This window comes from Staurois parvus, unplaced genomic scaffold (assembly GCF_062004578.1).
Source record: "Staurois parvus isolate SC_StPar_1 unplaced genomic scaffold, SC_StPar_1.0 ptg000543l, whole genome shotgun sequence".
NCBI classification, from domain to species: domain Eukaryota; kingdom Metazoa; phylum Chordata; class Amphibia; order Anura; family Ranidae; genus Staurois; species Staurois parvus.
In genome coordinates this window covers 2,534,894-2,557,187 of record NW_028318339.1, presented here as the reverse complement: position 1 = coordinate 2,557,187, position 22,294 = coordinate 2,534,894, and the positions used below count along the sequence as shown (strand labels likewise).

General features: G+C 40.3%; 1 protein-coding gene across 1 annotated transcript in view; it reads left to right on the top strand.

Annotated features, from left to right (window-relative positions):
• Positions 1-8,598: 8,598 nt before the first annotated feature.
• Positions 8,599-22,294, top strand: part of LOC149451368 (serine palmitoyltransferase 3-like) — a 57,941-nt gene continuing 44,245 nt past the window's right edge. The window contains exons 1-2 of the mRNA XM_089690792.1: positions 8,599-9,011; positions 16,567-16,755. Of these exons, the coding sequence (XP_089546918.1) occupies positions 8,907-9,011; positions 16,567-16,755 (294 nt within the window). The 5' untranslated portion in view covers positions 8,599-8,906. The remainder of the gene's footprint in view (positions 9,012-16,566; positions 16,756-22,294) is intronic.

Sequence of the window (22,294 nt, the reverse complement as noted above, 5' to 3'; positions counted from 1 at the left end):
CTGAAATATTAAAAATGAAGGCACAGTCGCAGTTTAGAAATTGACCTTCAAATTTGAAGTGGCTAGAGTGGAGTTTCAATGAATGTCAATGGGCGGTGTGAGTTGAAAACTATCAGGACTATCTTAGCCGTGGACATTTTTAGTTACAGCAGGGATAGCTGAACGTTTTGATATAAGATTTGTGTAGGTGGGCTTGAAATTGAGGGAGTGATGGCAGTTTAGAAATCATGTCCTGATTTTTCAGCTCACATTCTAGCTTTTGTCAGCTCCCACTCTAGTTTTGAACATTCCGCCATTCATTCCTATGGGACCAATTTCACCACAAAAACAATATTTTGTGAACCATTCGTCGAAACGTTCCACAAAGTAATAGCACACCAATCGGGAACAATCCGCACGTTTTGGTATATTACTGTCTTTGTAGTGTAAAAACTGGGGAGGAGTTAGGGTGGTAAATTCGGCTATAATAATAAGAATATATATGTGAGATAACAGTTAGTGGTCTTGCCATGCAAGAACACTTAATAATAATAATTGGTCTCAATTAGTAATAAACACTGTTTTATCCCTGTAGGCCTGGCACAAATGATTGTCAGCGTATGGAAGGTCTCAGCCCTTCCTGTTAAGGTTGGGCCAAAGCCCAGACAAAGAAGTATGTAGCCATCATAGGGGAACTTCCAAGTCATGATTCCCCAAATTTTTATCTCCTCTAACTTCCATATGGGGATGTTCTGCAAGTGTTTGTCATAAAGGTCTCTATATAGTAAAGTCACTTGGGCCCCAGTATCCAGCAAAGCTCGGGTGTAGACTCTCTTCACTTGAGTAGAGACCACTAGAGAATGGCCTAATAGCTCATCTAGGAGTCTCTCAAATGAGGCTTGGAACTTCTGATGTGGGCTTTCCCAGGTTTAGTTGCTGTCTTCTGGGAAGTATTGATTCCCTGCGCTAGGGTCTTAGTCAATGGAGTGGTTTTGGTCTCTAAAATTTGTGTTCCTTGAGAAATATAGCTCAAAATGTTCTTCAGGCCCTCAGCTGACTCCTTCACTAAGGCCCCCTGAAGTTTTTCGCCGTCTTTTGGGAAGAAAAACCTTTTTAAGGCTTGTATCACTTCAGCCATCAGGTCTACTCTTTCCTTATAGCTGAGCTCCTCCATGCCTCAGTTTGGTTGCCCTTCTCTGCATTTTCTCCAGTTCCCCGATATTCTTTTCGTGAATTGGTGCCCAAAACTGATGTGCATATTCCAGATGAGGTCTTACTGATGACCTGCACAGGGGTAAAATTATCTATCTCTATCTCTGGAGTCTGTACCTCTCTTAATACAAGAAAGGATTTTGCTCACTTTGGAAACCGTAGCTTGCAATGCATGCTATTATTAAGCCCATGATCTACCAGAACTCCCAGATCCTTCTCCACTATTGATTCCCCCAGTTGCACTTCCCCAGTATGTATGATGCTTGCATATTCTGATCCCCCAAGTGCATAACCTTACATTTATCAACATTAAACCTCATTTTCCACATAGTTGCCCAATTAAACAGTGCATTGTGGTAAGTTGGAGTTGGAGACATCCGGTAAGGATGTTATTCCACTGCATAGTGTGGTGTCATCTGCAGAGACTGAAACTGTACTTTTAATCACAAAACCTATATAATTTATAAATATATTAAAAAGTAAGGGTCCCAACACTGAACCATTGGGTACACCACTAACAACCTTAAACCTTTCAAAGTATCATTACCACTACTCTCTGAATATGGTATTTTAGCAAGTTTTCTGTTCATTTACAAACTGATGGAGCCGTTGTTCCCCACATTAGCCGTGTGTGGGGAACAGTATCAAATGCTTTTGCAAAATCCAAGTATACATAGTATCCACAGCCGCTCCTTTGTCCTGTACCGAACATCTTTGCTTTTTGAGGTAAATACCAAATAATGGTGATAATGAATTTATATTTTTGAATCACATGAGATAATTGGAAAAAATGTGTCACGTGACTGAATTATCTCATGAGATATTCTTTAGTGAATTGAGCCCTATATTATTAAAGTAGATCGTAAACACTAACCCTTAATCCTAAACAGATGACATTTAGTTTGTTAAAGCACTGTGAATCACTAACAACTCTCATAATATACTGTGTTTACCTTTTTTCATCTTTTCCTCAACATTGATGGTCCCCTCTAGGCTTTTTTTGCATGCACATGCTGCAGTGTCATATGCACATTATTGCTGTGGAATGGTATCCTGATGGTGACGATTCTGAAGCCATGTCTGTCAGAATTGCCATTTGTACTCTACATTAAACCAGGCATAGACAGATGGAAACTTGGCCAGTTCAATAGGTACCAGCCAACGTTTGATCTATCCAGGGGCAGACTTGTTGTTCTGAAGTCATTCCATTGTTCAACTTCAGTACAAGTAGCCTGCCAAGTTTTCTTCACCTGATCACTGCCTGTGGCTATAGCCACAAGCAGTGATCAGCAGATTCTGCCGGTGTGGAAGGCTCCCCAGGCTCCCCTGGCCAGGAGAACACAATAACGCTGCGGAAAGGATTCCCCCATCAACATTGACTGTGTTGATGGCAGAATCAAGCTATTTTCTTTCCTTCAACTCAAAAAAATTGAATAATGTATTGCCTGCCTTAGGGGCATGTGTGACAGAGTGACAATGCTGGAACACAACCCAGAGACAGCTGTCACCAATTAATAGGATATATCTGAACAAGAACATTCGTAGCAGGATCACCAGATGTTCTTGTGATAAAAGCTGCAGATTTAAGATTAAAAACAAAATTTTAATTACCTTAATAAGTTAAAACGTCTATAAGATTTCAGTGATTGGGTTTCCCTGATCTGGTTCATTCTCAAGTTCTATGACTTTGTCACTGTTAGTTGCTCCCAAAATCTTTCAGGTGTCATTGCTGAAAGATTCCCCCCCTTTCCTGTTCTGGTGGCAACTCAAATTTCTCTCACTTTCTGTCCCAGGAAAGCAATAAGAGGGTGTATACAACAAGGAAAATCAGCCAAGGATTCTATCCCTTCTACACTCTAAAAATTATTGCTTTGCATACCATCCAGAAACAATAGACAGAATGAACACAAAGGTCACATACTGAACAGAATGTATAGGTAGGTTGAGCTAATTTAACTTTTTTTATGCATTTTTCACAAAATGGAGTTGCACTTTTAGAATAAGGTGCAAAAATTTCTATTTGTGGCCAAAGGAGATTGTAAACACTTGGAATTAAATAAAAATCAAAGGTAAAAACATTGTTTTTATAAAATGAACATATCTGACGAACGCTAATGCATTTCACAAAGGTTTGTTAATAGATTTTATTGCATAGTTTAAGTCCAGATGGCCTTTTTTATTGCTGCCATTATAAACATAATCCAGGTGGCTGCCTAGTGAATTTTATTTGTTTGTTTACCCAGCCATTACCTTCACTGTGATTGAATGCTTTATTTCCAGGCTCATGTGGGTTAACATTTACATTACCATTTAGTATTTATCTTAAGGCTCTTTTCAGATTGATAACACATGAAACACAGTACAGTGCATTGCAGTGCTATTCATTTTGAAGGACACCCCAATAAAAGTATGTTTTAGCACACCACAATACATGGACGTGAACCATCTGTGTATTGTGGTGCACTCCATTGACAAAAATTCTGCAGGCCCTTTAACCACTTCAAGTCCTGACACTTTTACCCCCTTCCTGTCCAGGCCAATTTTCAGTTTTCAGCACTATCACACTTTGAATGACAATTGCGCGGTCATGCAACACTGTACATATATGAATTGTTTAGCATTTTTTTTGAGTCAGAGAAAGCTTTATTTTGGTGGTATTTATTCACCACTGAATTTTTTTGCTATATAAATGAAAAAGTCCAAACATTTTGAAAAAAGTGTTTTTCTTATAAAAATTTGCAAATAAATAATATTTCATCATAAATCTTGGACAAAATTTATTCAGTTATCTTTTTAGTAAAAAACAAATAACCCAAATTAATTTATAATCAAAAATTATAACTTAAAAAAAAATATTTTACATTTTTATTTTATTTTTTTATATTATTATTTATGTTTTTTTCTATATACTGTCACCCTAGCAGTACAGTGTCACCATGGTGACACTGTACTACTGTACACTGTACTACTTATTGGGGGTGATGAAGATTTTCTTTTTTTTTCTTACACTGATTGCTTTTACACCCATAAAGGCTGTAAAAGCAATCATTTCTCCTTCTCTCTGGCTGCATTCTTGCAGTCATTAAGAACTACTGTGTGAGCTGTGATTGGCCACAGCTTGTCACATGGTACAAGGCTGTTGTGAATAGCCTTGTACCATGTGACCTCTGTGATCATTCCGATTTCACACGTAGTAAGCAATGATGTCAGAAGTGACATCTTGCTTACTACTCTGCATGTGATCACTGATTGACCAGTCAGTGATCACATGATCGGGACCTCGCACAGAGGTCCTGTATGATTATCGGTGTTCCACTGTGTCCGGAGGACACAGCGAACACCGAATTGCGGTGCTGCGCGCTCCCAGGGAGCGCGCACAGTCCGGAATGGTGGGTGCCATGTTTGTTTTTTTTAAAAGTTGATCCTATACAGTAACTTTAAAGTGATATTAAAGGCTTTTGTTTATAACAAACATGTTATACTTACCTGCTCTGTGCAATGGTTTTGCACAGAGCAGCCACAATGCTTCATCTTATGAGGTCCCCCACTTGCTACTAGTTCCTCCCTCCTGCCTAGTGTCCCCAGAGCAAGCAGCTTGCTATGGGGCACCCAAACAGGCTCACTCTCGAGCCTCTGCTCTGTTTGTCCATCCACACATGGAGCACGGTTCACCCCTGCTCTGTTCTCATTGGTTCACTGGCTGTGATTAAAAGTAGTGGGAGCAAATGGGTACTGCTGCTGCTGTCCCAGCCAATGAGGAAGGAGAGACCAGGGAGAGTCGAGGCTCTCATGCACATTGCTGGATCGAGATCAGGCTCAAGTAAGAATTTAGGTGCATACAATGCATGAAAGTAAAAAACTTTGAGCCTTTTACAATCACTAATTTCTTTCTTAGCCCAATCTAGGCCCTTGCCCGCTGTAGTGAACCACGTTTGTCTTTCTTGCACTGAAAGGATTAGCCACCACATTCTATGAATACAAGTTTCCGGGAGGTCTCTGGTTTCAGAGTCATTGAATCAGAAAACGCATTTGATTACTGATCAATGACCCAGAAAGTATCAACATCATTGCATTAGCATAACAGCTATAGAACTAGTATTCTCAGTCCAGCTATATCAGCCTTCATATTGTCTCAACAGAGGTTCTATTCAATGAATTACCATCAAAGAAATCCATCAAAATCTCACCACAACGGCTGGTCCTAAATCACTTCATCACTTTGCTAAATATTTTCTGGCATGCAAGCAGTTCTTTTAAGGCTCCCTCAGGACACATAGCATAAAATGATTTTATAAAATGAATCATTCCCTAGACTAAACGGATTATTCATTGATGAATGACAGACCTTTCTGGTGTCTTGGGTGTACAAGTCAACTTCAAGTGCATAAATTTCATGACTGGCCACCTTTACTAACGGCTGAAGAGTACACGAGTGCAATATTTAAATAAGAAGTTGAATGAATTTAGAATGAATCTGTCATATGCAAAGTAGGATCATAGCCTGAAACAATGTAATCATTTGATTTTACTTTTTCAAGATCTTGCTGAAACTGGTAAGCAGTCATCTGTGGTTTTGGGCACTTTCTATGCAAATCTCCATAAGCAGAAAGATACGTGGAGTCAGGAGCTCTGACACTTAATTGTACTGAAACTGCACATACATTTCTTTAATTATGGTCAGGCTCAGTGTGACTTTGGCCTTACCTTGAAACTTTAAAATGGTTGTAAAGCTTCTTTTTTTTTAACTAAAATAATAAACATGTTAGGCTTACCCTGCTCCTCCTCTTCTTGGGTCCCCCACTGGCACTCCTGGCTCCACCTCTTCAGCCAGTGAAGTGGCTTTCTATTGGGGCACTTGTGTGGACTCGCTCCTGAGCCCTGCTGCCTCTGCCCATAAACATAGACAGCAGGGGATGGTCTGCCCCCCCCCCCTCCTTTCCCTCATCACAGAGTTTGATTAACTTAAAGTGTTAATAAAACCCACAACAGTAAAATCAGTCTGTACTGTATATGCAGTAAAGTATGCTTGTTATACCCACTGTGGAATTTAAGGGGTTGATCCTCTGCATTGTGTAAATAGGCTGTTTGATCCTTTCTTCTTTGCTCCTCCTCTTGTTGAAATGACCACCTGATAGTCACATGCACATGCTCAATTTGGTGTGTATTCCTAGAGAAGTGTTTTTTTTTTCTTGGGAGAGTGCATGTGATCAGCACAGGGCCGATCAGCACTGTCCAGACAGAGTGTCAGGACTTTCACATCCTCCTAGAGCAGAAAGAAAACTACTCCTACAAGCTTTAACAAGTGCTCTGCTGAAGTCACAAAACTGCTCTAACTGCTGATGAGAAAAGGTATTTAGCAGTTTATATTTACTAAAATAATTAGTGTGTACTGTGGGAGACCAGATATAGTGAATACAGGGTCCTGGGTTTAGTAACACTTTAACCACTTCCCATCCGCCCTATAGCAGAAATACTGCTACAGGGCGGCATGGTTGTGCAAAATCACGTATATATACGTAATTTTACATTTTTGGGTAGGGGGCGCGCGCACCCTACCCACGCCACCATTTGTGGCCGCAGCTGTCAATCACCGAGACCCAGCCGGTGACTACTCGCTGGACCCCCGTGATTGCCGAGGATCTCTGACAGAGAGGAGAACGGTTTGTAAACAAAACAGTTCTCCCTGTCAGCTCATGCACATTACTTTGCATGGCTGTGCACAGCACAGCCATGCAAAGCAGTGTGCTTAAGGTGAAGCACAAACACATGACTCCATAGTAAAACACACCCAGCACACAGTTAACCCTTTGATCGCCCCTCATGTTAACCCCTTCCTGCCAAGCGCTAATAGTACAGTGTCAGTGATTTTTTTTAGCACTGATCACTGTATTGTTGTCACTGGGGATGTCAGTGACACCAAGTCAGTTCCCCCCAGTGTCAGAATGCCCACCACAGTACTGCAGTCCCGCAGTCCCGCTATAAGTCACTGATCGCCGCCATTACTAGTAAAAATTAAATTAAAAAAAATCCCAATATATACCGCCATTTGTAAACGCTATAATTTTCATGTAAACCAATTAATTTACATGTATTGGGATTTTTTTTTAGCAAAGACATATAACAGAATACATTTTGACCTAAATTTATGCAGAAATTTGATTTTTTAAATTTTTATACTGGACATGTTTAACCCCCCTGGCGGTATTCCCGAGTGTAGCTCGGGGTAAAGTTTCAGTACCAAAATTGGTAACCCCGATGTCCCTCCTGCAGTGTCCCCGCAATGCCCTCCGGAGGATGCCGGCATCTGTCATCTGGGTTCCGTCCCCTGCGACGTCGGGACGTAAGGGGACGGAACGGCAGGAAATTTGAAAATGACAAAAAGTGACATTCACTAAATACACTAAAATCACATAGTAAAACATTACTGTATCAAACCATTTCACATATATGTTGTCCCGAGTGCTTTGTCCTGTACCCTGCCTGCATTTTTACTGTTCTTTTTGCCTGGAAACTGAGAAATGTCCATGGCGTCCAAAAAGCGTCCCTTTAGGCCAAAAGCGGTTTTAGACCAGCTAGAGAACAGCGATAGTAAATTAGAACCACTTGCAGAATTGAGTGATAATGATTCATGGGGGAAATTCGTCATCAGACACTGAAAACGATTTTGCGACTTTGCTCAGCGATGTGCGAACTTGGCGCTATATTTCAAATTTCAGTGTTTTTGGTTTGATTATATTATTGAATTAAATTTATTATTATTATTATATTATTTTTTAAGATTATTTATTAAATTATCATTTATGATTTTGTGTTTCAAATTGTAACATACCCGGGAGGTTTACTAGACTCTTGTTCGGACAGAATTAAGTGAGTTATTCCTAAAAATTACAAGGCTACAATAAAAAAACTACATATTTCCATGCAAAAAAATGTACCGCTTTGAGCACAGAAATATGGACATAATCATACCTCTAGGGAGGTTAATAGCATAAAGTCAAAAATATTGTTATGATTATGCGTGTCTTGAAATATTCCATTTACATTTTACAGATTTTTCTTAGTTTTGTTGCAAAGGATTAATAGATATGCCATTTTAATACTTTCATTCCATAAACCTTTGAAGCAATTGTAGAATGTTGTGCCGTTGTAGGAAAATCAAAGTATATGTGGATTCCTCAGGAGCCTAAACAAAAAGAGACAGACAGGACAGTGTTTTCAGACTCAGCGAATTCACTGTTGTGCCTTTAAAAAGCAAAGTTAAACTTAAATGCTCCTAACTACAAGTTTCTTAAGTAATAAAGGTCATCTTTATAATTGGCAAGTGTGTCCGTTGGCTGCCTCGATTCTTGTGTCTAAATCCACTACAATCATCTCTTATCACACTGTCAAAGGCTTAACAGCTTTAACTGCCTGCTGTATTACAGAATGCCTAGCCAGTGCCCGTCCCATTGATGATTCCAGAGTTCTGTTTCCTGATGTCTGGGCTACAGGCCAGGTAACTATTTCTAAATAGCAGTGCCAGGCACAGCATAGGACATAGCTTCAGAATCCACTCATGCTGATTGGCACCACGTTGAAGTTAACACTTCATTAATCTGGACAGTTGCTGTAGGCACTGTTGATGCAGTTCACGACCATCACAAATTTATTGTAAGGAGGCCAACAGTATATGACATTTAGATGATTTGACCTATGGCGGGCATTTGAAAACAACGATGGGTACTGCAAAGACCAAAAGGATGACAGAACTGTTAACGCAAGCAGAATCTTCTAATTTGTTTACCATCAGGACCATGACGGATGCTAAGAACTTCACTAAGGTAGGAGGTACCGTTGATTGAAGTCTATAAAGCCTGTGTTTGCCTCTCCACCTAGTCATGTTCTCTGTACACAGGAATGTCAAATGTTGTTTGTCCAGATTTCAGACCATAGAATCCAATAGGGTTGATTTACTAAAAGAAAATGTTAGTGAATAAAGTGAAGCTATTTTAATACCCAATCAAGTGTATAGGAATGACAAATCTGGGATTTTTTTCTTGCTCATGATTGGATCATAAACAAGCACAGATTTGCTTTCCTGAGTAAGCCTCAGTTCGTACTAGAGTTTGGTGCAGGAAACCCGCAATTCATGCGCATTTTCCACACCGCATTCAAATTGCACTGCCTTTGCGATCTGCAGCAAATGTCAGTGCAATGTTAATGACACCCCAAACGCAGGTTGCAAACGCAGTGCATTTGCCTGCAACGGATCGCATCGTACATAACAACCATGCAATCTGGTTTCAGTGTGTTTCTAAAATTGGTGCATGCACTTCTTTGGTGCAGTGCAGTGCGATTTGAGCCCATTCAAAAGGACTGAGCTCAAGTCGAACTAAATCGCATGTGAATTGCACAGGAATGCTAGAAATTCTGAAGGAGCTCTCTGCACACTGCTATATACCTTTTCCAGCACACTTTGCAATAAAAATAGGAATTTCTAGTTCACTGGCCAACTGCATCAAAGTAATCCCTCTATGGCCAGTCCTACTCTGCTCTGCCTATGTAAATGCTACTGTGGACACAATGGCAATATGGAGAACACAGACACAAAGTGGGGAGAGCTACTATGTTTAGGTCTGGCTACTGAACCTGAATGCAAGGAATGCAGTGTGCATCATTGTGTGATTCACGTGCGATTTATAGTGTGAACCAAGGCTAAGTAAACATTTACTAAGGTATCTATAGCCAAAACTTTTCAAGTTATTCGGGCCATATTTATGCCACTTGAAAGATTTCACTTTACATGAAGTGAGAGGAAATCTCTCCAAAGTAAAATAAATCCTCTCTTGGGGACCATTCACATTTTCAGTGCAGTATATAGTGGTATCATCAGTATTACTGAACCACATGTTAAAGTGGTTGTAAAGACTCATGCATTCTGTGCATTACGGTAAAAAACCTGTGTGCAGCAGCCCCCCCTAAAACGTACCCAAGCACCATCATGATCCAGCGATGTGCACAAGGGCCTCAGCTCCCTTGGGTTCCCCCCTCCACTGGCTCCCACAACTGTCAATCTCAGCCAGTGAGCCAATGAGGAGAGAGCGGGAGATGGGGTTGAGCTGCACTCCATGTGTGAATGTACAGCAGCCCCCCCTAAAACTTACCTGAGCACCATCATGATCCAGCGATCTGCACAAGGGCCTCAGCTCTCTTGCGTTCCCCCCTCCACTGGCTCCTACAACTGTCAATCTCAGCCAGTGAGCCAATGAGGAGAGAGCGGGAGATGGGGTTGAGCTGCACTCCATGTGTGAATGGACACAGAGAAGCGGCTCGAGAGTAAGCTTGGTCAGCTGCTCTCATAGCAACCTGCTTTCTTTGGGTGCACTAGGCAGGACAGAGGGGCCAGGAGCGCCTCTAGAGGAACTGAGAAGAGAAGGTTTGGGGCTGCTCTGTGCAAAACCACTGCACTGAGCAGGTAAGTATACCATGTTTGTTATTTTTAAACAAGAAAAAAAACTGCCTTTAATATCACTTTAATTCACAATATGTTATTTTGGGTGGCACCCCAGTGCATCAAGGCAACACAGCTCAAACACACTTTTCAGCGCATGGTAATACACTATGGTTGTATGGTGAGCTGTGTTGCCACAAATGGTGCATGTCCTTTTTGTGGCCATATTGGTGTGTTGCCAGTCCATTTATTTGAAAGGGCTGCCTTAATGCTATGCATGCTATTGTGCAAAACAATGCATGTTAACGCACGTGCATTAAGGCAATGCATGAGGATGCCAATGTCTGGAGGTGTATTAGAAATTGGAAGATTTCCCCTCTTTTCCTGTTCTGGTGACATTGCAAAATAGTCACCAGGAGTCCAGGACTAATAGAGAAGGTGAATATCAAGAGATAATAGCACAGACAGCAATACAAAGTGGAAAGAGATTCTAACCCTTTGCCACCCATTTCACAAAAATGGTTTTAGATACATTGTAAGTAAACAGTCTTTTAGCTTGTAGCAGTTAGTCCCATTCAGCTGGACCTCTGTAATGTTCAAAATGTTTCCCAGCTAAACCAAGTCTCTTCCCCAAATGGTCTGTCTTGCCCCGAAGATGCTGCTTCCAGAAAAAATGGGGGGAAAAATACATACAGCTTGTTGAATGCTCTTTTGCTAAGTCTTGATGTAAACTTAACAGATCTCTGTATTGCAAGTGGCAGTTTCTTCCAGTCTTTCTGTGCAAAAGTGAAAAAAGTTAAGACAGCTTCTGTTCAGATAATTTGCTCAGCAACTCTATATTTAGTCATAAATCTTATGAGAATAGTTTTGCCAATTTTTGAAGAGATTTTCCTTTGTCATTTACAAAGTAATTATTATTATAAAAACATATTGATTCAATAAAAATTGAATTTACAAAATAGTTACATAGTTAGCTTGGCTGAAAAAAAGACAAAAGTCCATCCAGTTCAACCATTTAAAAAAAAAAAAGTTATAATCCTATACCTACAGTTGATCCAGAGGAAGGCAAAATGTTGTTTCCCATTATAATGGTGCAGGAATTTGGTGCGAGTGGCATAAAATAGAAACTGGCATGGGTTCCCTACAGGGATCCCCCCGAACCATACCAGGCCACATACCCTCAATTTGGGGGGGTTATGTCACAAGGGGATGGGGGGGTCACCCTGTGAAGTCATTGGGTGGCCCTGCCCCTTAGTTATTTAGGAACTGTCAGATGGCGAAGATGTCAGACGGTGGGAGAGTTGTCGGGTGCAGAGCCACCGGGCCAGGGTTCTGGGGAAGATGGGCATGTCCTCATGAACATGGTAACAAGGTGCTTTGGGGGGAATAACCCCAAAACATCCCCCCCATGTTAAGGGCATGTGGCCTGGTATGGTTCAGGAGGGGGAGCTTGCTTATCCCCCACCCTTTCCTGACCTGTTCGGAGCTGGTATGGATTTAGGGAGGTCCCCACGCCATTTGTTAAAAACATTTTGGCATGGGGATGCCCCTTAAAATCCATACCAGATCGAAGGGCCTGGTATGGATGGGGTGGAAACCCCCATCCATACCAGGCCCACTCCTTAGCAACCAGCTATTCTTCAAATAGAATTCAGATCGGTCGAACAACTTTCGACTGATTCGAATTCTAATCGTTCTGAAAGGTCAAAATTCATTAGAAAATGAATAAACAAAATGAAATATAATGAAACTAAACTAAACAAAGTCCAAAAACGAATAATGAAATAAAATACTTAACATAACAAAAATACCCAAAACGTAACGAAACTAATATTTTCGCTCTGCACGTCTTCTAGTTTTCCGTACAATATACGGAGATTATGAATTTATTCTGATACTTAGACAAAAGGCAAATCAAACTATTTAAAGAAAAAAAATGAAAATATTGATTAGATGGATCAAATCATCACTATGTAGTAATATCTATTACTTTGATCAATGATCCCTCCAATATTCATTTCCCAGCGACTATGGGGACATGGGGTATGTTGCTGATCATGACTCTCCTGGGTGTAATAATATTTGTGGAGTCAAACCCAGTGGAACCGGTGAAACTAGTGGAACCTGACAGAGCAGTTTGTGCTCTGTTGACATTACAACCCACACATTGGCAGACACAAGAGGAAATTAACTGCTTTATTTCCAAACTGACCATGTTCCACGCACTGGCAAGTTGTTTATTCCAAATATACAATAAACATATTCAGGCTGTACATTTCTATTTCTATTTCAGTTTTGAACTATTCCAAATGTGACAGTTCAAGAGGTTTTTTCCATATTTTATAATGTGCTCTTGCTTGTTGAGCTGGGGAGCACATGAACCTTTATTTCCTTAAACTTTCCTATGACCCATAATGATAATGTTTATGGTAATGTTTAATGCTTACAAGCCATCAAGTCAATTGTTTGCTTTTTGAGTGTCAACATCTGGGCTCTTCTCATATCAAATAAATTTGTTCCATAATTTATTACCAAATCGGAACTTTACCCATAACAATTTACATTTGACATGGTGGGATTTTTAAGGAACAACACAAACGTTCTCTTAAAATATACACTTTATTTCTACATATTAAAAATTTTTTTTACATCAAATTACATGTCTAAAATCACAGATTCCTTGAAAGCCGCAGCTCGAAATACAATACAAGTTACAGATCCAGATTTTCAGAAAGCTCAATGTGTTTCTTGGATTTTAGCCACTTCATCAGGAGTTAGAGATGATTACCACTAAATATGAAAAACATATATATTGCTTTAACACATATTATTTTATTCTGCCTAATATGTATCTATGGTTTTTGATTTCTATTTACCTGAATATGTCCAAAAGAAAAATAAAACCACAGAGGAAGAGTCAGTACCGGAGGCTCGAATAGAGAGGCACATATAAGTGAAGGAGTCCCACCCACTGATTGCAAAGAGGCACTACAAAGCCATATTGGGGGATTATCCCATACACTTGATTAAATGGACAAGCTATTTGTTGTTGGAGCCATCTGCAATGTAAAATAAAAATATTTATCTATAACAACTTGATAAAAAATAGTGTTCTTTAGCAAGGAACATGCATTCCACAGTAATTTGTATGCTATCAAAATTAGTGTGTGCTATAAATTTCCTCCAGCATTGTACTGGTTTCTTCTTGTCGGACGCTGTCATTTTGTTAAACCCCTGAGCAGCTGTAAATCTTAAGCTGTCAGTAGATCAGCCTCTACATTTTCATCACATTGCCAAAAAATAGAGAACAACTGAGCAGGTGCAGAGCAGGGTGAGACAGTGTATTACTGGATTTTGAACGGAAAAGAAAAGGAATAATTGCCAGAGTTTACTGATTCCAAACACAACCAGAAAACTGAAAAGGTCAGCAATGGCAGTCCTTATTCTTTGTAGGACAGTTCACACAATTGGATTTTACAATCTCTTTGTAATCTCTTGTAACACACTGCACTATTACTGATTGCAGGATATTAGTTAACCACAAGATGGCAGTGTTCTGCAGTTTAGTTACAACAGACAATAATATAGCAAAGCATTGTTGAGCTTGTGTGCTGATAGCAGGACTTCTTAACCTGGACAAGCTGAAACAGACTACATTTCCCAGTAGAGCTGGCAAAGGGGCGGAAGACTATATAATCAAAAGCCGGGGAACTTCCTGGGGTTGAAGGAAGGAGAATGTGAGAAGGTGAGGATGTGTGTGAGAAGCATGTGTGGGACGCAGAGGACATAGGCCAGATTGGGTCCCACCGGAAAGCTTGAAAGAGGGACTACAGATCACTGGTATTGCTGACAAGCAACAGAATCGACTCTGCAGGCAGACGGATTGTGGTGTCACTTTTTTCTCAGAGAGATCAAGAGAGCAAGGAGGCTCCCCAACCGAGAGACCATACTATGCTTTGCTAGGATTACAGACTGGGTGGGAGGGTTCCATAACTCAGACTGTCACAAGTTACAAGTGATTCTGTTGTTTTCAGTTGCTTCAACTCAGTACATCTTTCATCACAGCTTGACACTCAAGAGACACAGACTTCCTAGCCCCTTCAGTACTGCAGCCTACTGTTTTAGTGTCTCCCCATTGCTCTGAACGCAAGACTCTTACTACTACATGTGTATCCTTGCAGGTGGGAATACTGTTAGTATCTCATCTCCAACCTCCTCCAGCTGCAAAGGAACTTGCTTCATCAGGCTAATTCACCACCTATAAGGATTCAATTCAACTGAAGTCTACTCCCGCTCTTTTTCCAAACTCTGACGATTCTTGCATTCATCTGGGGATCTTCCTCAGTTTTTCTTACCATCACTCTAGGGGGAGTTTCTCTTACTGCTGTACCCTTTTCAGGAGATCTTGTTTCCATCCAAGAGGACTTCAGTTCTAATGTGCACCAACTAGGACCCCATCATGTAGAAGAATCTGTTTCTATATGTGGGTGTGATGCTAGAGGGGAAGTTATTACATGCAAATTCATCTTGAGATGAACCCTGTTTCTAGTCAGTGAGAACCTTTAAGTGAGTTAGCCCGACTTTTCTTTCTTTCAGCTCACTTTGGGAAAGAAAACATCTCAATGCCGACATTAATGTTTAAACTCTGGTCCTGCAGGACAATTGGGTCTCTTTAAAGTGGTACTGTGTATGTCTTTCTGACTAAGTTTTCCAAAATGAATATCTTTTGTACACAACTACCATTGTTCCATTTGTGCTTGCATTACCTTTCCTCTAACTTCAGTTCAATCAGAGCATTGGTTCACCTTAAAGCATGTGATTATTTTGTGTTTCACAGCCAGGGGGTCCTCCTGGCCAAGGGTATATGATGGTGTCAGCAGAGGTTGTGCTCCAAATCAGGCTCAGAGCGAGCAGGGGACTGAAAAAATACTCAGAGGGTAGCGCTCTTATTCACAACAATGTAGTCCAAAGGTCTCCTAAACAGTCCATTCAATGTACAACCAATCAGGAAGAATCCTGCCATTACATAATTGTTGGTAAATCTAAAATTGTAAAATAATATTGCTAAATATTCAACCAGCTTTGATATCTGGTTCTAACACAAAATTTTCTGGGATAGACAGTCATCATTTTATACAGCCTTGTCTAAATTTCAGATTTGAAGCCCATCTTCAGCCTTCAGTTCAACTATCCCTCTCCTTTAACCTCCCTCATCCCACCATAAAACATGAATTTACATACATACCTTCTTGCTCATTGTGTTCCCTAACTACATACCTTCTCATTCTGCCCTGCAGTACTTTGAACCTAGACAGGTGTGGTGATGCATCCCCTTGGGGTGTGTCCATGACAGTCTGTGCCCGCAGGAAGTGGGTTAAATGACACCAGATGTCATTTAACCTAGAAGTGGCTGTGATGAGCAGTGGTTGAAGAAATGGAGGGTGGCTCTTCAGTATGGAAAGGGTGAATAGTGTTAAAAATGTTTTATTTTGAACACAGGTGAGGGGAGATGAGTGATAAGAAATAGATGGAGTTGTGCTTTAATGAGTGAACTGGATCCTATTGTATTAACCACACGTCTTTAGATTTAGGCAATACTATTAAAATTTAAATCCAAAGTAATTTCTTCCCAAATTTCCTATTCAAGGGAAAAGTTACACATTTGTTAAAATTTTATTTAACTTTGATTCACCTAACTTTACATTTTATAACTGGTGGTGATGTCTGTTAAATCATGATATATACTTTCATTTAAATTCATACAAAGATTTATTTAGTGCTACTAGTGAATTAGATCACATTACTAATTTTTTAGCCAAACCGGCAGATTGCAAATTGTTCCCAAAATTCCAGCTGCAGTGAATACACCCAATTCTCTGGGTTTCCCAGGATTAGTCCATTCACTCTTCACACTATTTAATGTTTTTTTTCCTCTCTTTACACAGAATGGAGTTGTTAAAGACATCCTGCGCAAAAAAAAGTTTAAAGAGTCTTTTGAAGAAGCCCCCATGCACATTCTTGTGTTCACATATCTTTGTTATGGAATTCTCATCTTATTTGGCTACTTACGTGACTTCATGAGAGCATGGGGGCTGGAGAAGTGTCACATAGCCGAGGAAAGGGAAGAACAGAAAGTAAGAGTAAACTTTTTCCTAACATAATGTCTAATTACTGTCTTTTTAATTCACTTGCAATGTGCCTTTGACCCTATTAGGGAATGTCACCAATCCAGGAAGTGTCAATCTTCTAGTACAGCCACTTCCACCTTGCATGTCATAGCCCTCTCTTTTTCTTGGAGTGTCTAGTAAATGTCTGTGCTGGTCCAGCTTCAATTGTTGCTGAAATGAATGGACTGTGACAGAGTCTCTTATAAGGGTGCACCCATGACACAAGATTCACCTAGTAAAATGGATTTAGTAAAAAGAGAACAGATCAAAAAGCTGTTTTCTTTTAGATACTCTGTGGTTGATTTGCTACAGGCAAATAGACTGTTCACTTTAAAAAGGAATTTTTCCAAGAGCTTAGTGAACACGGTGAAGCCCAGGTGACTTCCCTCATCAATCATATGCAAGCAAAAATCATTTTTTCTTATTTTCCTTGCACCTGATCAGCTATTCTTTGAAAAGTGAGATTTCATCACATTTACGAAGCTCTGGAGAAAATTCCCTTCCACTATGCAACTCCCTTTGCAGAGTAAGCCTATTTGCCTTTAGTTAATCAACTCCTTTGTGTCTAGTTGAAACTTCCTACAAAGCCAATGGAAGGAAAAATGACTGCCCAGACTTACTCATACGGCAGAGTCAATGATTCTGTAGTAAAACTACTGACTCTGTGTTTAATTTTGCTCTGCAGAGTGCTACTTGAGATATGCAAAAAAAAAAAAAAATTGTAAAAAATAAAAACGAACAAAGCCAATACAAATCCTAATGCTAACTCCAAAGCCAACTTTCAGTCTTTGTGTACCAATGACTGTTCAACAGAAGCTGGCGTAATGACTGGCTTCTGTTGAACAGTTATGCTGGCAAACCAGCATTTAATCAACACTTCAACCTGCTGGTTTAACAAATAAAAAAACTGAAGGTGTATACCTTGCCTAACCAGTTGCCCTTCAGATGATTTACCACCCCCCCCCCCTTAATGACCAGGCCATTATTGCTATTCGGCAGTGTGCTATTTTAGCTGGTAATTGTGCGGTCATGCAATGCTGTACCCAAATGAAATTTATGTCCTTTTTCACACAAATAGAGCTTTCTTTTGGTGGTATTTGATCACCAATTTTTTTTTATTTTTTGTGATATAAACTAAAAAACCCCGAAAATATTGAAAAAAAACGATATTTTTTACTTTCAGTTATAAATAACATGTGGTAAACTCAAAGTTAGTCATAAATTTGGACCAAAATGTATTCTACTACATGTCTTTGCTAAAACAAAAATCCTAATGCATTTACTGTATATTAATTGGTTTGTGTGAAAGTTATAGCGTCTATAAACTATGATAAATATATTGATAATTACACAGCTTTTACATTCAGACTGCCTGTCACATTTATTGAGGCGCTAAAATGCCAGGGCAGTACATAAACCCCCTCCCCCCCCAAATGACCCTATTTTGGAAAGTAGACACCCCAAGGAATTTGCTGAGAGGCATGTTGAGTCCATGGAACATTTTTTTTTTGCCACAAATTTTTGGAAAACTACATTTTTTAAAAAAAAATTTTTACACAAAGTTGGCAATTAAATTATATACTGCTCATGCATGCCATGGGTATATGTGAAATAAGAAATTCTGATACTTATCCCGAGTATGGGGATACCACATGTGAGAGTTTTTTTTGGCAGTCTAGCCACATACACGCTCCCAAAATCCAATGACCATCTCCAGGCTTTCAAAGGGCATATTTCCTCATATCCCTTCCTCACTACCTGTCATAGTTTTGGAGGCCCTAAAATGCTAGGATAGTACAAACGCCCCCCCCCCCCCCCCCCAATGACCTCTTTTTGGAAAAATAACACCCCAAGGAACTTGATAAGAGGCATGGTGAGTATTTTGCAGATATACATTTTGTCACAGTGGACATGGGCAGTGGAGGGCTGCATGCCCTGTAGCTGCCGCTCATCTGCAGTACATTGCAGACGGTCCGGGAGTGGTTAAGCGTAGTATCCACCGCTACTACAGTGGTTACTGTTGTTTTCCAGTTCCTGCCTTGCCTTTCTACCATTCTCTGAATGGGGCATAGTTTTGCTCGGTTGACACAGGATCTGGAAGACAAGCGGTGTTGATAGGGGAATCCCTTTCACAGAGCCATTGTGTTCTGCCAGTGGGGAGCCTTCCCCATAGGCAGAATGCAATGATCATTGCTGGTGGGTATAGACGCTGGCAGCGATCATACAAAAATCCCTGACAGGCTGGATGTACTGAAGTTGATTGATAGCCTGCCCATAGATGGATTGAAATTTGTTCCTGCTGAACTGATCGAATTTCAATCCATCTATTTCCAGCTTAACTTTAAAAGTAACCTTAACTCTTTTATCTCTAGCAAAGACATTAATCACCATGTCAGCTATGACATGGTGATCACATGGCTTTGTTCATAAACAGCAATGAGCTTGTGATAAATGGGTTTGTTTACCAACAAAGCCATTCATCACTATGCGGACAGCAACATGATTATTATGGTAATTGCATGATTAAGTTGATAAAAAAGACATATCAATGACATGGCTTTGTTTATCTACAAATGTTCACTATATTCCTTTGTACTTGATGTTCACTAAGAAAGAAACCTTTAATAAAAGTAGTAATACATTTTATAGACCCATGAAGAAGGTTGGCAGACAAAAGACCTCCATGTGAAGTGCTCCACAGAGTTTACTGTTTTTTATTTAACATTTTATTTTTCTAATCCTTTTTCATCTTCATCTAATTCCTAAATTAATTGTGACCTGACTACGCACTTCTGTCTTCCCGTGTACTACCCATCTTGCTTTTGATCTGTCTCTGGATTCTTGTATACTTGTTCAGGGGCAGACTGGCAACTCATGGGGCCCCCGAGCAATAGAGGATCATGGGGACCCTATGTCCTCACCCACACTCAAACCACACTCAAAAAAGCCTATGAAAGGTACCAGGGGCATCTCATGGGGCCCGCTACTGACCCCGGGCCCTTGGGCAGTGCCCGAGTGCCGGAATGGTCAGTCCACCCCTGTACTTGTTGTGACCTCAACCTCTCTTTCAGACTCTGCGTACTGTCTTCTGATTCAGTACCTTGCTGCTCAGCAGTTAACTGACATCAGCTTGTATCCTGAGTCCTGACACTGCCTCTGCCTTACATCCTTGCACAATACTGTTTGGCTGTTGCTGAGATTGGCCTGTATTCTGGTGCTATCCCTGTATCTGATTTGGTACCTCACTGTCCGCCTTAGACAACATTTGGCTTGTGTCCTTGCTTCATTCCTGTCTGCTGTTCAATTGCTATCATGTTCCTACATCTGGTTCTTACCTGGAGGTTCATAATCATCTGCCCCTTGCATGCGAATGCTGGAGATGCTTGCAACATTGGCCCTCATGCACTCTATGTCCTCACATCCCCTGTTACCACTACCAAGGGTATGGGACAAGAGGTGGAAGAGAAGCCCTCTCTTAAGCCCGATCTCCACCAGGTATGTGACAGGGATGCTGTACACACAGTTATTCTGCAAATTCAGTGTCTTTCAATCCAACAGAAGGGATTGAAGTGGAGCTATATAGGAGTTCACCAGATGAGTTTGCACTGAGCTAAGCTAGTCATACTTAATGATAAAGATTTAATTGATAAATATTCTCAAATAATATCCTAAATTACAATCAGATTGCTCCAATGCAAAAATAAACTAAACCAGAAGGGGACTTCAGGTACTTGGATATCCAGGTTAGGGGGGATCCGGCAAGCTTTTAATTTTTTTTTACGTGCACCCGTTCTTCAGCTTCAGGACAAGTGCTCCTCCTGGGATAAATTGCTGTTGAATCTGATGGGACTCCTTAACATTCCTAAAATTATTTTTCTTTCCTGGATACCCAATTCCTTTTTTAAGGAGATTGATCAATGTGTCAGCACCTTCATCTGGGGGGGGAGTGCCATTCCGTGCCTGGCAAAGTCCACTCTATGTCTTTCTGTACAATGTGGAAGATTGGCATTGCCCAACTACCAAATTTACTATTGGGCAGCCGTTCTGGTCTCCGTCTAGGGCTTACACTGACCTTCTACATCCTACTAAGAGGACTCTTAGGTTCTAGGTCTCTGCTAGGAAAAATTTCTTGCAACCTGGTCACTGGTCTCCATACCAACCAATTTTGGGCCAACCCTAACTTACCCCACTTCAGACTTTTACCTGACCCTCAACTTAAACTTGGTTTGGCATTAAAATGCTACGGGATTTATATGCCATTTCTGTGGGCTCTTTACTTCTCTTCCAGGATCTCTCTCTTAAGTTTGGGCTTCCACAATGGATGCCCTTTCGTTATTTTCAACTTTGCCATGCTGCTCAGGCTCAATTTCCGAACCTCCTATATTTTTCCTCTCTTTTCTTGGCTTTACTTAGTGGGGAGTCCCCTAAGATGGAAAGGTTGTGGGAACTGCGGAGGGCTGACATTCATACCCTGGACAGCAAAACTGTGAGGACTATTTTGAGGATAGTTCTAAATTAATGGTTTCCTCTAGAGATAAACTATTCCAAACATAATTCCTGTATAGGGTGTACTATATACCTCTGAGATTGCACAGAATCTACACTCAAAGATCTCCAGACTGCTCTTGATGCCAGGTGGCTATTGGTACAGTTGGTACATTGGCGCAGTTTTGGATGGATGTTTTTGAGCTTATCAATCTCCATCTTCATTTGTCCCTTCCAGTTTCTCCGGAACTAGCGATGCTGAGTATTCAGGATGATACACAAAGACCTCGCTATACCTAACTGCTGATTTCCAACTAATTATACTATGCTCAGAAAGAAATTATACTTAGGTGGAACGTATCCTCTCCTACTTCCATGGCTTTGTGGGAAAATTCTATTAATGCAATCCTACCTATGTATAAATTGACTTATATTAATAAAAACTGTCCTAAGAAGTACGATAGGGTATGGACGTCCCAGTAATGGGGTCCCTTCCTTTTTATTTTCCACTTAATGTGGTGCACTGATATGGCTCTTGACTGTTGTCGCTTATCCAGTGTTCTGGCTGTATACTGTACCTGCTACTTTTGAACTACCTATGCACCTTGACTGCTTACTTTAGGCATTACCATGTTTGCACTGTTTGTATGATACTGGGCTCAATTCACAAAGAGTTATTTTTTTCTTTGAAATCTGAGATAAAATAGCTCACAGCTATTTATCTCATGAAACCATTCAGTATTTTATCTCATAATCATAATATCCAGTGTAATGGATACAGCGGAGAAGGATTAGAACACCTGCAGTTTTTATTGCTAATAAAGAGGTAAAATGGTTTAAACCATAGGAATATGCCAACTCACTAAGTGAGTGTAGTCCCTGCAGCATATGTATCAATACAAAAGAAAAAAGGTGACTGGAATACCAGTCAAAGGGAAGCTGCTTTCACTGGACACATTTGGTGTATCAAAAACAAATAAATTAAATTAAATGAATACAAAATATCTTTATAAATGTCAAG